Source organism: Lontra canadensis, unplaced genomic scaffold (genome assembly GCF_010015895.1).
Source record: "Lontra canadensis isolate GAN:19392208 unplaced genomic scaffold, GSC_riverotter_1.0 scaffold93, whole genome shotgun sequence".
NCBI lineage: Eukaryota > Metazoa > Chordata > Mammalia > Carnivora > Mustelidae > Lontra > Lontra canadensis.
In genome coordinates this window covers 874722-891035 of record NW_022631087.1, presented here as the reverse complement: position 1 = coordinate 891035, position 16314 = coordinate 874722, and the positions used below count along the sequence as shown (strand labels likewise).

General features: G+C 41.9%; 1 protein-coding gene across 2 annotated transcripts in view; it reads left to right on the top strand.

The window, feature by feature from the left end:
* The window catches only part of ALDH1L2 (aldehyde dehydrogenase 1 family member L2), a 65267-nt gene that overhangs the window by 4717 nt on the left and 44236 nt on the right, over nt 1-16314 (top strand). Inside the window, exons 1-2 of one of the 2 annotated variants that reach the window (XM_032836591.1) lie at nt 1284-1418; nt 13044-13188. In XM_032836591.1, coding sequence (XP_032692482.1) covers nt 1371-1418; nt 13044-13188 — 193 coding nt within the window. In that variant the 5' untranslated portion in view covers nt 1284-1370. Of the gene's footprint in view, nt 1-1283; nt 1419-13043; nt 13189-16314 lie in introns of those variants that run through there. The other variant, XM_032836592.1, reaches the window with a different exon arrangement.

Below are 16314 nucleotides of genomic sequence, written 5' to 3'. Positions count from 1 at the left end.
GAATATAACTATGGAATCCCTACTCAGAAAAAAACCACACTTCTTGCCCACCTCTCCCAGTATACACAGATCACAACAAATAAAATGATTATTAGCATTTGGAAGCTTAAAGGAAGCTAGCCAAAAGTCACAAAATGCTCTTAGGGAAATGGGCTGAATTGGCAAAGGGCAATTTCCAGAGCAAAACTCAATGTTTGCTGTCATTCTCCAGACTTTAAGGATTTATTTTCTCTCTCCTTCTTAAACACATTCATTCATTCATTCATTCATTCATTCTCTCTTTCAACAAGTACTTTTTGAACTCTGCTAAGTGCTAGATATTGTAAGTCCTGATAAGTTAGACATGGACTCAACCTGCAAGAAGCTTCCAGTAGAGCAGATGATAGGTACACAAACACCAATAAAAGAATGAGATGTCAGAAGAGACGCATAGTCAAAAATCTTTCTCGTTTCAGAGGAGTGAAAGATTCCTTAGAGGAAATAAGGAGGTTAAGGGAGGAGAAAATCAGGAAAAATGCCTCCAGGAGGCAGCCCTTGAGGTATACCTTAAAAGAAGGAATTTGGTCACGCTGAGATGTTGACAAATGACAGATGATAAGCTTTTCATGGAATCATTGTCCAGGGAAGAATCAGCACATACTAGAGAGTTAAGCTAAATTACATGTGCAAAGGAGCAGCAAGAAAATTAGGAAAAAAAAAAAAAAAAAAAAAGGCCAAATTGCCAATGGCCTTGAATGCCAGGCTAAGGAGTTCTGTTTGCAACTAGCGCTTAGCTAAAGCATGTCTGAGCATTCTTTCTAGAGAGATAAGGGGAAAGGGTGGGTATCTATCTGTCTGTCATCTATTGGGGACCAGCCTCTGTGCCAGGCACTTTGCCAAGTGCTTTATACACAGTCTTCCTTAAAATCCTTTTATTAGCTTACAAGATAGGTATCAGGATCCTACATAGCCAGGTGTCTCCACCCTTATCTTTCGTATCTTTGCCTCCTCAGGGCGATGTTATGGCCATGACTTGGGATGTCAGATCCACCATTAATAAGGCAAATCCCTGTCTACCTCACAGGGTTTGAGTAACTGGTAGAAGACCCCCAGCTGCTAAGAACCCGGGCGGAGACTGGAAGCCGCCCCTCCCGCTAGGTACTAGCGTGGCTCCGAACTGGGGCCCCGCCCAGTCTCAGGGGATTGGCCATCCGAGCCCCGCCAGCTGAGAAGGCGGGGCCGTGCCAGTCGAGGGGGCGGGCCGTGGGCGGGTCCCGAGAGTCGCGGACCCTGCGAGCCGCGACTGCCGCCGCCGGGCGCTCGCAGGCTGCAGGCCGCGTCCAGGCTGAGCCCTCGCTGTCGCGCGGCCCGCCCGAGGGCTCCCTTCCAGCATGCTGTGGAGAGGCAGCCAGGCGCTCCGGCGCTTCTCCACCGGCCAGGTGAGTCCGGCCCGGGCGAGCTTCCTGGCTGTCACCCGGGGCTGTTTTCCAGACCCCGGGGCCGGAGGGCCAGTCGGCGGGGCTGGGGGCGGGCACGGTGTTGAGACTTGGCTAAAAGCCAAGACAGCGTTTTTAAAACTGGGAGACTGCAGAGAAGGATCCGGAGAGGGTCTTGGGTAAGGCTTGTCAGGCGGGCCTTTGTCTTGTCGGGGGAAGGGGCTGAGGATGCGGCTTTTGAACATCTACGGACGGTCCGGCTGGGGTTGACAGGGTGGGAACAGCCACTTGGCAGCGGGGAACGGAGTCAGCTTCCTTTCTTTTTTTTTTTTTTTTTTTTTTTTTTTTCATTTCAATCATGAGATCCCTGGTCTGGAGATGGAGCCGAAGTACAGGACCGAGGGAGAGTAGTGTTCAAGTCAGCCGAGTCCTTCTGGGCGGCCTAAGAGGTGTGAGCGCTCCAGACTGGCATTCAGGGCCCATTCAGATAATGGCCCTCGGAGCTGGTGGCTTGCAGGCTCATTTTTCTTGAGCTGCAGGCGGCAAGATTGCTAGGATTGCCAGGCGCTGCAGAAGCAACCACGCTGGAACACTATTTAACTGTAGCCCAAGAACAGACCAGTGGCCCAGCCCAACGCCTTGGAATTGCATCAGCTCCTCCAGAAATGGCAAGAGAGCAGACACGTTGCATATGGCCAGGGGAGGGATGTCTCGCTGCATCTAAGCAGACTCAAAGCTGTTTAGGGAAGGAAAAACAATCCATCTCACGTACATTATCTCTTTTATAGGAAGTCAATGCTTTCTGGGCTGTGAAGGAATTTGCTTTTCGATTCCTCTTCTTTGCAAAGGTCCCATGTGCATGTACACATATCCAGATGTAAAAAAATCTTGAAGGCAGGGAGAAGTCTTGAATAGCACCAAAAACCAGCCGAGTGGTGCATACATGGAAAAAGCTTTTGTTTCCCAGGCAATCCCAAAAAATGAGGATTCACTTTACCCCATCCAGTCCTAGTTATTTGGGGAGTAGTCACCTTTTTTAAAAAATAAGGAAAACGAGAGCTGCACTTAATTGAACTTTTGCTTGCTCTGGACTCCTCCTTAGCTTTCTCTTGCCACGTGGCATCTGGGAATCTGGGGAGGATGGCACAGAGACAAGCGCTTGTGCTTTCCTGTTTTATTGGCCTCCTCTATCAACACCTTTCATTGACTTGCCTTTTTTGGAGAGCAGAAGCGATTCTTGAGGAATGCAAAGATGGCAAGAGCGGGCTGTACATAAGATTTCAGTAACCAAAGTTGAACATGCCGGTTGGCAAATGATAGAGACAAAAGCATGCATGTGGGGAAGCACCAAGCATGGTCAGGGGTCATGGGTCTGAGTCTAACTGTACCCAGGAGTTCATGTGAAGAGCAGTGACATTTGACTGGGAAGAAGACAGGTTCTCCCGTGGCCAAAAGGAACGACAAGTGGAGTACTTGGGATATTTTACTCCATAGAAAATGGGGAGCCATTCTTTGGATGGAATTCTATAATAATTGTTCAGAATCAAACATGGCTGGCGGGAGCATAAAATGGTACAGCCACTTTGGAAAACTGGCCATTTTTTATAAAATTAAACATACACCTATGATATAACCCAGCCATGGCACTCCTAGGTATTTACCCAAATACCTATTTATGAATGTCTACAGTAGCTTTATTCATTATTAGCAAAAACAGGAAACAACTTAAATGTCCTTCATTTAGTGACAGGATAGACAGAGGATAAATCCATCCACATAAGGGAATCATACTCAAACAAAAGAGGAGTGAACTACTGATAGGCACAACCGCATAGATAAAACTCAAATACAGATGCTAAGTGTATGAAGACAGACTCAAAGGGCTATGTATTATAGCATTCCGATTACCTGACATTTTAGAAAACGTCAAACTATAGTGATAGAAAAAAGTGTTATCAGGAGCTGGCACTAGAGGAAGAATTGACTATAAGAGATTATCTCACAAAGGACATGAAGGAATTTTGGGACGTGATGGAACTGTCCTTTGTGTTGATTGTAACAGTGGTTAGGTGACTGGGTGTCTGTCAAAACTCACAGAACTATACACTGACAAGGGTATATTTTACTGTGTGTTAATTATACCTTCATCTTTAAAAAGAAAAAAAAATTACACAGTATTTTTGAGTTTGGTACTAAAGCAGAATGAAAAAAAAATAAACTTCTTAGAACCTAGCAAAATCCAACAGGAAAACTAGTTTATAACACTTCCTGACAGAATCGATTTTTCCACTCCCTGTCTTAAAAGAAATGGACTTAGAAATATGTAATGATTTCAGCTTAATGACGTGGCTGGATCTTTTTAACCACTGCAACTATAAATAATAAAACCCTTTGTCTATTAGTTATTACCATACACTTCCAATATCTTGCCTGATTCATCGCCTCTTGACTTCTCCCCATGGTGGGTGTTATTTGGCCTTCATATTTATTTGGCACTGTTACTCAACTTCCTCTACCAGTGTCTGGCACAAGTCTGGGTTCTGGTTCTGGGTTCATAGCCTGGTTTCAGAACTTGAGGTTACCTTATGACCCAAATCAGGAGTCTGGACCCATCCCTGCTTCTTGGAACCAAGTACTGGCTTTATAACCTAGTTCTAGCAACCACATCCTTGTTTCTGAATTACCCAACCCCCTGCTTTGGTGTCTAGTTTGTTTTTAGGACCTTCAAATTCAACTTCAAACCCTCTTTAATTATGTATTATGTACTGAGCATTTGTTCTAAATCCTGAGGATATGATTAATAAATAATAATAATAATAATAATAAATAGCATTGATAAAGCACTTAGTATGTATCAGGTGCTAATTTAAATGCTTTACATATATACTCACCTGCTTAACATCTCAATGAGGTAGGTACTATTATTATGCCCACTTTACAGATAAAGTAACTGAGACCCAGAGAAGTTAAATAACCTTTTTAGAGTCTCATGGCCAGAAAGGACAAAACAATAAACAAGAAAGAAACAGTCCCTGCTTTTAAAAAAAAAGTCCATAGACATCCTTATTTTAAAAATCTGTTATCCTTTTTGTGATTAAAAAAAAATGTTGGCCAGATATCCCAGAAAGTCCTCATGAATACATTCTTTATATGATTATGCAATAGGAAAATCAAGTTGCACAAGTTTGCCCTTTACGGTGTGTCATGAGTTTTGTTGGAATCTTACACAGATTTACATCTGTTTCCTCTATTAGTCTGAGGGTTTGTTACATTAAGTAACATGGGCTTTTACACTATTTCAAGCTACATCCTGTCAATATATGGAGGCGGATTATTAGGTAGGCTTTTTATTTTCACTATCTGCTCAATTCTCAAACACTAGAGGGATGCCCATCCGAAGTTAATTTATGCCTCACCTGAGTGTGTGTCAACATAGAAGTAAGACAATGTCATTCTCCTGCTTAAAGTCGTTCAGTGGATCTCACTATCTTCACAATAAGGTCCAAATTATTTGGTATAGACAAGACTCTCCGCAGTTGGTCTTTTGACTGTCCCTGGAGTGTCACTCGTCATCACTCTCCACTTTCCAGTATTGAACCCACTTTGCTCACTTACTCATTTCTTTCTAAATGCTGCCCCCTCTGCCTGAAGTTTCCCAAGGACCTCCCATAATCCCCACTGTTCTCTTGGCCAACCCCTAAATGAGTGCTCTAAGATTCCGTTATGGAGTTCTCTTCTTGGGAAGTCTACTAGGCTTCCACACCCACACTATGCTCTCCTGTCCTAGCACTATGATGTCAGTATGTCCTTATTTGTGTGTCTTTCGTGCTAACTGGTAATCTCCTGAGGACAGGGACCAGTCTTCTTTGTGCTTTGACTGTTGCAATCCCAAAGAAAAATGCCCACAGAAGCCAAACAGGGGAAACAAATGAAGGATTTGACCCAGATAGAAGGAAAGGTCATGTCCAGCCAGAGGAATGGGGGTAGCCTCTGCTCAGCTCTAGCTGACTATTGCTACGTGGAAACGTAGACCATGGTTGACAAACCTCCTGATTTCTAAAAAGAAGTCAGAAATTCAGCCTGCTAAGTGAAGCTTCCAAAACATTATCACAGCTTTTTGACAAATGCTCTGTGGGCCAAATAAAACATTCTTGCTGGGCACCTGATTTGCAGTACCCCCCATGCTCTGGGCCCAGAGTATGCTAAATACTCAAAACATGCTTGTTGAGTACCTCCTACACACTGTCAGGCATGATTTGGGGCACCATGTGCCAAAGGCTCCTCCTCCTCCTCCTTTCTCTGAAGTGTTAGGCACCTCGCTTTCTCTGAAAAATTGACTTGGTTTTATTTTTTTATGGAAAGGCTCTTCATGTAAAACTGTCCAGTCTCACAATTCCTGATGGGGATTATACCCCCTACTGTTCTATTATGGTAGCATTTGCTTCACAAAAGCAATTTGGATCAGGGCAAACTGGTAGCACTGAGTCTTTAAGTTTTCTATAGAAAACCATGTGGTTTTTGTTTGGATTTTAATCTTTGGAGCATAATCAGAGTCCCCTTAGTTTGCTTCCTAAAGGATTCCACCAGGTGTGGATAGCCTGGGAATGAAACATTGAATAGTTTTAAAAAAACAAAATCTGGGAGTGCCTAGGAAGCTCAGCCTGTAGAGCCTTACTCTTGATCTCTGGGTTGTGAGTTCAAGCCCCATGTTGGGTGTAGAGATTACTTAAAAATAAAGTCTTTTTAAAAAAAGGAAAAGGAAAAGTTCTGTTGCCTGCCATAGGCTCTTCCAAGGTAAAATGTTATCAGCAGAGAACCCCAAGATAATAGCACTTACCACCCAGATTTAGAAATGCTGTGGGTCATTTTATGCCCCACCCTGTTCTTGCTCACCAATATAACAGGCACTTAAATGTGCCTCAAAGAATGTTCTCTGTCACCAGACCCACCCCACAAATGAATGGTGCCATCCCTCCTGTCAGGACCATCAGGGTATTTCTTTAGAAAGTCTAAAGATGGAACTATTTGCCACAATTCACCATCAACCTGTTGCCATATTTTTCTTTAATAAGTGGGGGCGGGATGGACCTTCAACATAGGAAAGCCATAGAAGCTTATCTACCGAAGTGAGACAGATCTGGGTTTGACTTCTGTCTCTGCCCCTCGTTAGCAGTTTACTTGACTCCTTGGAGTCTTGTGTATTCTCATCAGCAAAAACAATTCCTGTGAGTCCTAGAGACATATGATAACTAGTTGATATGTTTTTTAAAATTAATGAACAGAGCTCAGTGCCGTGCTGGGCTTATAGCACATTTCTAGCAAAAGAGATCCATCATCACCATTTTTTTATTTACCCAGGTATTACCTATGGTATTATTATGAATAATAATAATAGTTAACATTTGTTGGGCATTCCCTACTGCTACACATTGCCCTAATGCATTACCTGCTTTATCCTGATAAACCCTTATAGCAATCTTATGAAATAGATACTTTTATTTTTCAGATTTAAATTGATGAGACCCAGCTCAAAATCAAAGGGTCTGTGTTATGAGAAAATAATGGATACTAATAACGGGGTTGAATCTGAAGGCTGTCATTTAGTAGCTATTTGACTCCGGGCTGTGTCTTATCTTCTCTCTGTTTTAATTTCTCCATTTACAAAGTGGCTTCGGAATGCTTGTCTCAGCAGTCATTGGGCAATCAAAATGAGGAAATGTGTATGAAATGCCTGGCACATACTAGGGTCTCGTTCAAATGTTTGCTATCATTTCCATCCCTGCTTCCTGACCCAGACTCCCCAGGGCAGAATCTTTTAGTGTAGTGGGTAGGCACACGCTCTCCATGCATCAGAGAGTCTCTGACTCAAGTGTCCTTCTGAGTCAATGGGAAGCTTGTTAAAACACAACTTCCTAGGCCCAGGATGCCTCAGTAGATCTGGGATGGGGCCCAGGGACCCACACTTTCAGCACATCCTCCCTGCTGATTCCACCAGCATTGCAATCGGTCCTAATAAGATCATAGCTGGAGAAATAAGACCAAGGTAGAGTATCCCAGTCTGGTATTCTGGAATTAGGCTAACTCACTGTAAACACACTTATAATCCTAAAATCTGAGCGTTTCTGTGTTGGAAACTCACCTCTGTAGCTTAGCTTTAGCATGAAGCTCAGAAAGTGTCTCAATGAATGTAGCATTTCCAAAGATACTGACATTTCTCCAAATGCTGTCTTTTTAAGGGAGTGTTGAATCTGGAATTGAACTCTTTGTAACATTTCCTTTGAGTCAGCCCAGGCTCTTAGCTCTTTTGCATCCTAAGAGTAGTATTTTAGAGGTCTTAAAATATCTGGTGTTGGTCGCAGTGTGAGGTAAAGCCAGATTTTTAAGATAGCCAACAGGTCAGTTCTGTTTCAAGCAACAACATTAATGATAAGATTTGGAGGTAGAATATTTATGGCACATTTTGATGTTTTGATAAGAACAGATGAAATAATCATGTATTATCTATAGGCAAGCTGTGCTGTTGTTACAGAGTTAATCTGTTTCCTTAAAAATATTTGTTAGATGTTGAGGCTCTAGGCTCTTTGAGGATAGAAACTTTGGCCCTGGAAAAGAATTTTTTAACGAAAACCTTAATTGTTTTGTTATGCCCGAGTTTTCACGACCGAGAGACCACCAAGGAGCCAAGCACCGATGTAATCACACGAGGGTTTATTTGACAAGCTTAAGCTTGGGCCCAAGCATACCCGGCACAGCAGAGTAGGGACTTGGACCCCGAACCAGATTACAGTCAGAGTTTTTAAAGGCAGAGTAGGGGTGGACTCGGCAGTGGGTGAGGACAAAGGGGATGATGTTAGTCTCTAAGGAATTTTGGAAGCAAGGTCTCCAGGACCTTGAAGGGCTAGCTATTATTGGGAGAAAGGTTATTTATTACCAATAATAAAAATCTTCTCGTGAGACCCTTTAGATGTATATCAGTGGGCTATATGCTTGGGAATGATTCTCGACACTCTCTTGGAGGTTTAGAGATAAAAGTTTCCTAAAGGAATTGTTAAAGTAGACTTACAGGATCCTGGTTGGACCTGTTGGAGTAGGGGGTCGGTCAGGCTAGGATTGTCCTAGCAAAACCTCAAGGTGAGGGCAGTTGAGTCCCCAGGGGAGAGCCACTCTGTCTGTTTCAAGGGCTTGTCAGTAGGTAAGGAATTTTAATGATTTTCTTCTGCCTCTGTTTCCCACATCAGCTAAACTTGAGGTGGGATGGCCTTAATTTTCTCGGTCTCCACATTTCCCCCTGAACAATTTTGACCCTTAAATCTTTAAGGTTGTTGAAGGTGGACGGTCTCATCTTCTGTAACTTCTTCCTGCTGAATAGGGGCGTAGAGTTGTCCCTACCTACCCAGGTCAACACTGGTCAGTTGGGGAATGTGTAGGGGAGTTATGAAAGACAGAGGCAGCTGAGTCCAAGGCAGACTGCTCAGGTGATCTTCCCAAGTGGAAGGATCATTTGTGGAAGTTATGACAGTGGAGGAGTTGAAGTCAGGTGAGGAGACATGGGAGAAAATAGCAAAACATGATTAGTGTAACAAAAAGAAAATGAAGCTCAAGTAAGTTTTTTGCTATTTAACAAAAAAAAACCTTTTTCCAGTCCAGGAGTTCAAATCAATCATTAAAGGAGAGAGGGACTTTTTAAATTTATTTATTTATTTTTTAAATAAACATATAACGTATTTTTTTTAATTTTATTTTTTATAAACATATATTTTTTTCCCCAGGGGTACAGGTCTGTGAATCGCCAGGTTTACACATTTCACAGCGTTCCTCATAGCACATACCCTCCCCAATGTCCATATCCCCACCACCCTCTCCCGTCCCCCCTCCCCTCAGCAACCCTCAGTTTGTTTTGTGAGATTAAGAGTCACTTATGTTTTGTCTCCCTCCCAATCCCATCTTCTTTCATTTTTTCTTTTTCTACCCCTCAACCCCCCACATTGCATCTCCACTTCCTCATATCAGGGAGATCATATGACAGTTGTCTTTCTCCAATTGGCTTATTTCACTAAGCATAATATCCTCTAGTTCCATCCACGTCGTCGCAAATGGCAAGATTTCATTTCTTTTGATGGCTGTATAGTATTCCATTGTGTATATATACCACATCTTCTTTATCCATTCATCTGTTGATGGACATCTAGGTTCTTTCCATAGTTTGGCTATTGTGGACATTGCTGTTATAAACATTCGGGTGCACGTGCCCCTTCGGAGCACCATGTTTGTATCTTTAGGATATATACCCAGTAGTGCAATCGCTGGGCCATAGGGTAGCTCTATTTTCAGTTTTTTGAGGAACCTCCACACTGTTTTCCAGAGTGGTTGCACAAGCTTGCACTCCCACCAACAGTGCAGGAGGGTTCCCCTCTCTCTGCATCCTCGCCGGCGTCTGTCATTTCTTGACTTGTTAATTTTAGCCATTCTGACTGGTGTGAGGTGATATCTCATTGTGGTTTTGATTTGTATTTCCCTGATGCCGAGTGATGTGGAGCATTTTTTCATGTGTTGTTGGCCATGTGGATGTCTTCTTTGCAGAAATGTCAGTTCATGTACTCTGCCCATTTCTTGATTGGATTATTTGTTCTTTGGGTGTTGAGTTTGCTAAGCTCTTTATAGATTTTGGGTACTAGCCCTTTATCTGATATGTCGTTTGCAAATATCTTCTCCCATTCTGTCAGTTGTCTTTTGGTTTTGTTCACTGTTTCCTTTGCTGTGCAAAAGCTTTTGATCTTGATGAAATCCCAATAGTTCATTTTTGCCCTTGCTTCTGTTGTCTTTGGCGATGTTTCTAGGAAGAAGTTAATGCAGTTGAGGTCAAAGAGGTTGCTGCCTGTGTTCTCCTCAAGGATTTTGATGGATTCCTTTCTCACATTGAGGTCCTTCATCCATTTGAGTCTATTTTTGTTTGTGGTGTAAGGAAATAGTCCAATTTCATTTTTCTGCATGTGGCTGTCCAATTTTCCCAGCAACATTTGTTGAAGAGAGAGGGACTTTTTAAAGTGCTAACCTATATAGGTCAGAACCCAAGAAATATTTTGTGATAATCTGGAACATCAAGATGGCTGCACTTCTGTCAGGGCTAGACTCGAGGTGGGTACAGCCTTGTTTTTCTTAGCCTCCACAGTTGAATTATCAGCTCAATTACAGAGAACATGTGAACACGTATGCTTTTTTTTTTTTTATTTGACAGAGAGAGAGATCACAAGTAGGCAGAGAGGCAGGCAGAGAGAGGGGAGGGAGCAGGCTTACCCCTGAGCAGAGAGCCCGATTCAGGGCTCGATCCCAGGATCCCGGGATCATGATCTGAGCCGAAGGCAGAGGCTTTAACCCACTGAGCCACCCAGGCGCCCCAACACGTATGCTTTTATGTTCATACCTAAAAAGGGATGCTGTCTACACCCTTAATAAAGTGGGAAATAAGGGAAAATTGTTTCCTCATAATCGACTTTTCACAGTGAGGCTTGACTAATTTAGAATGACTTTCTGGAACATTAAAGAATCCCATTTAGAGTGAAGGGGGAAAAAACTCCAACTCCAGGGGTGCCTGGGTGGCTCAGTGGGTTAACCCTCTGCCTTCAGCTCAGGTCATGATCTCAGGTCCTGGGATCAAGCCCCACATTAAGCTCTCTGCTCAGCAGGGAGCCTGCTTCCCCCTCTCTCTCTGACTGCCTCTTAGCCTACTTGTGATCTCTCTCTCTCTGTCAAATAAATAAATAAAATCTTTGAAAAAAATATCCCAACTCCGAATCCTGTGGAGCCATGTTCTACCAGGGAGGAATGTGCATATGAAGTCATGACCCTCTGATGACCGTCTCTACACCCGCAATCCTGCATCTAGACTGTTCCACCAGTGGCTTTTCATTTCTGTCTTAATAATCATCATGTCAACTTATTACCCTACCTTTGTGAAAGGGTCCCATTTAAGGAGAATTTACAGGAGGTAAAGTTGCTTAAAGAGAGTTCTTTAAGACTATACCCCTTAGTGCTACTCTTGTCTATATGGTATCTGTATTTTTTGATAATCAATGTACTTTCATGCATCAGTGTTAATCTTCTAACAGGGAGAAAAAAGGGATGGGTGGTGGTGGTAAATCTTTTTTTAAATATTTTATTTATTTATTTATTTATTTGACAGAGAGAGATCACAAGTTGGGGGGGGCAGGCTCCCTGCTGAGCAGAGAGCCTGATGTGGGGCTTGATCCCAGGACCCTGAGATCATGACCTGAGCCAAAGGCAGAGGGTTAACACACTGAGCCACCCAGGTACTCCTTGATTATCTTATTTTTTAGTACATTTGTAGGCTTTAGAGCCAGACAAATCTGGATTTAAATCTCACCTCTCCTTCCTTTTGCTAGTATGACCGTGGAGATATAGTTGACGTTTCTAAGCCTTGGTTTATTCATTCATAAAACAGTGTAAAATGGGAGATAATAAAATGTGATAGTTGCAGTGATTAAATGAAATGAAATGAAATGATGTGCAGGCCTTAATTCTGTATCGGAAACCTATGGGACCAAATATGTTTTAGGGTTCAGAATTATACACATGTTAGAAAATTAACATGGTACATAGAGAGCACATTCCATACAATTCACTGTAGGGTCTGGAACAGCATCTGTAACCAAACACATTGATCTTTCTATAGCAATACATATAAATATTCATATAGTCCTTATAAATACTATAAATAAAGACTATAAATAGCAGTATGTCGGTCCAGGTCAAGTTTGAAGCCAAAGGACTCTGCACAAACTTACAAGAAACCTATAAGGACAATAAAGAACATCCTGTTAGAGCATTCCAGGTTTTGAGGGCGAGTGGATTTGGGCCACTTATCAAAGATTTTGGAATTCTGGACCATACGAAGAAACACAAAACTGTGGCAAAACCTCTAAGACGTTATTGAAGCTTTTACTTAAACAGTACTTTGTGTCAGACACTGCACTAAACTTATTATTGCCTAATAAGTCCTCTACTTCAATCAAGATTGTGTGAGGTTGGTGTTATTATTCCCACTTTATGGGTGAGGGAAAAAAGACAACAGAAATTGGTCACTTGCTTAAAGCCACATGACTAAACAAGAGTGGCACTAGATTTTAACTTCAGGTAGTCTAGCTCTAGGGTCTGCTCTTGACCCCTGTGTTCTAGACCACATGTTAGCTCTTGGCCTCCTTTGGAAGTTAAGAGATGAGTTTAGCTCATAAAATCATCGTCATGTTGATGCAGATCTTGCTCAGAGTTAAACTCCTTTTAACTATGAGATTTACACTTGCTAACATCTGGCTTCATTTCAGCAAGGAGTTGGTATGACTTGTAAAATATATGCCATCCCAATGATTACGATGAATAACTGGGGAATCAGAGCAAAGGGGAAAAGAGGAATTCTTCCATGTGAAATTATTTTCACTACTAACTATGTATAATCCAGCCTGGGTCCAGTGTATGTCAATGCAAATTTTATTTTGTAGATCTTTGAGGGCTTTTTTTGTCCTCAAGTCATCTCGTATGGTTGGGAAAAGAGTGTTTATCATCCATATGTCTTCTATCCATGCCAACATCTGCCATCGTTGGATTGTTTCATAGATTTATTTCAAAAACAAGCTGAAATTGGCACTTATCGGTCAGAGCCTCTTTGGACAGGAAGTCTACAACCACCTCTGCAAAGAGGGCCACCGTGTTGTAGGCGTGTTCACTGTTCCAGACAAGGATGGAAAAGCTGACCCGCTGGGTGAGTATATCTTAGAACTACTGAACCAGGTACTCTGCACCAACCCAGCCAGCACAGGCCCCAGTTCAGACCCCTTACCCCTCATTAGCATTTCTACACTTCTTCGCCACAGGCTCCAAAGACCCAGACTACCGACCTCCCCTCTGGGTTCTGCCACATCCACTCCACCTGTTGGAAGCCTTCTCAAGCTAAGTCTATTTGCATGATAGAATAGACTCAATTCTCCCTTCTCCATGGACCCCAAGGAAAGATGCATGGCCCCATTATATTAAGAATTTCTCCCACTTACTTCCAAGGTAATCACCAGGTCCATCAGAGGAATTTCCACGCATCTGTTTTTTCTGAACTACACTTGCAACTTTACAAGGGTGTTATGGAACATCTAGAATAATGTCTGATTCAGGGGTGCCAGTGGAAATGAAGGGAGGGCCACATCTAAGAACAGAAATTGATGTGGGGTCATAAAGAATGCATTTATGTCAGAACAAATTAGAGCTGTGGCTGCTTGGCTGTTAAGGTAAGGTTAAAGAAGATAGCCACCCTCAAAGCAAACCTGCAGTGGGATTCTGATTTGCAAGCTAAACAGTTGACCCTTGAACAATGCAGAGGTTTGAGGCAATGACCTCCTACACAGTCTAAAATCCACATATAACTCTTCGCTCCCCCGAAACTTAACTACTAATAGCCTACTGTTGACCAGAGGGTAGTCTTACCAATAACATAAGCAATTTATTACCACATTTTTATATGTTATATGTATTACATAGTGTATTCTTACAAGAAAGTAAGTTAGAGAAAAGAAAATGTTACTTTAAAAAATCATAAGGAAGAGAAAATACATTTACAGTACTATATAAAAAAAAAATTTCACATGTAAGTGGACCCACATTTTTCAAACCTGTATTTTTCAAGAATCAACTATAGTTATGTTGAGAATACGTGTAAGACACAGAGATAGAAACAGCCTACAAACTGTATGGACAGGGAATAAGTGAACAACCAGACATCTTGGCTTTTGAATGAGATCTCCATAAATCACTGGCATAATGTGACAGATTGGTTGGAAAACAGTGATCTGTGATATCCCTTAAATTTTATCCTTTTTTTTTCCTCAGAAGCAGCAGTTCTGAGGTTTATTCTAACTCTTACTATTTTATTTTATTTTTTTAAGATTTTATTTATTTATTTGACAGAGAGAGAGATCACAAGTAGGCAGAGAGGCAGGCAGAGAGAGAGGGGAAAGCAGGCTCCCTGCTGAGCAAAGAACCCGATACGGAGCTCGATCCCAGGATCCTGAGATCATGACCCGAGCCAAAGGCAGAGGCCAACCCACTGAGCCACCCAGGTGCCCCTCTTGTTACTATTTTTAAAACTATTGTATTTTAACACTATTTTTCAAGAGTCAAGCTAAAAAAGTTGGGTCAAGAGCACATACACACATATGAACCTAATCACTTGATTTAGAAATTACCCTTGTTTCAGAAAAAGGTTATCCCAACCAGGGGAATTCTGAGGGAATCTCCCTCATCAATTTAGACCTGCCTCCAAGGGCTGAAGGGGATAGGTTCCTATTACTGAGATTATCTGTGCTATTATTATCTATTCCCATCAGCTTTGTATGGGGATATTTGGGAGGACTTATATTTGGAATATCAGATTGGCTATCGAATCAGGGAAACCCCAAATAAAATTAGCTTAAGTAACACAGAAGTCCATTTCTCAAGTCTGAGTTGGCCATTAGTGCTGTTGTGACCACTTTATGTTCATCACAATGCAGGCTCCTGCCCTTTTTGTTTCGTCCTTATCAACACTGGACTTCCATCTCATTGTCCAAGATAGCTGCTTTAGCCCCAACTAACAAGTCTGCATTCTGGCAAGTGGCAAGGAAAGAGGGGAAGCAGAGGGTATGCCTTTATTTGGGATATCATCCAGAAGTTGCACATATTTGTCCCACTTGTATCCCGCTGACTAGAACTCGGTCACAGGCCAAATCTCTTTGCATAATAAACTGAGAAATGTAGATTTTTATTCAGAGCGTCTATGTGCTCTGCCAAAGTACGGGAATCTTTGCTAAAGAATGAAGGGGAACAATTAGCAGTCTCTGCCATGTGTATGACTTTCAGAAGAAATGCAAACATGTGACTCATAATGTTCCTTCCAAAGGATGTCCGGGGAAACTAACTTTCCCTAGTGTCTGGTCCCAGGGCTGGGACCTCCTTTCCATTGGTCATGGCCATCTGGCTGCTGGCATAATATAGGTAAGAAAAAAATACCAATCTGTCTTGTAGAGCAGCCTGGGATGTGGTACAGCATAGAGTTAACAGTGTATATTTTGGAGTCAAGGAACTAATTCTGCCTCTGCCACTTACTTGCTGCATGATGATGGGCAAGCTACTAAAACTCACTAACCTTAGTTCAACAACACCCATCTTACACAGATTAGCTGAAATAACGTATATAGTGTGCTCAGCCCTGTGCCTAATTGATGAAAAGGGATCAAGATGACAGTGGTTAACATTCTTGTTGTCAGAATAGTCAACTAGAACAGCCAAAAATAGCCACAAATCAGTATGGAAGGTGAACGCCACAAGCCTATCTCCGTGGTGCAGATTTTTAAAACAAAGACTTCTAAGTTTCTCAACCCATTTTTTTTCCAGTCTAAACTTGTACAATTTTCTCCCAATTTCACCTTTTTTTTTTTTACCATTTATTCATTTTCCTATCATCTGAAAATGAGTAGTTTACAGTTTTTTTAAACATTTTATGAACATTCACATTTTGTACACATCATTTTTCCAGTCTCTCCCATTGATCAAGGCATTGGCTTGATGGCAAGATTCCTTCAGGACTCATTTAGGATTTGGAATTTAGGCTTTCTAGTGGAGATTTAGGAATTTTGGAATTTAGATTAGATTTTGGAATTTAGGCTTTCTAGTGGCTTTCTAGTGCAGCCATCATCCCATCTAAAGTCAGTGAAGGTTGATGATCCAATGGGAGAGAAAGGAAAGGGAGCCCAAAAATACAGATTAAAAAGCCTTACTTAAAGCTCTTAAAAATTGCCTAAAATATACTTGCTTTGTGTTTTTGGTAGAAAAATAAATATATATGCTTAATATTCATAAGGTA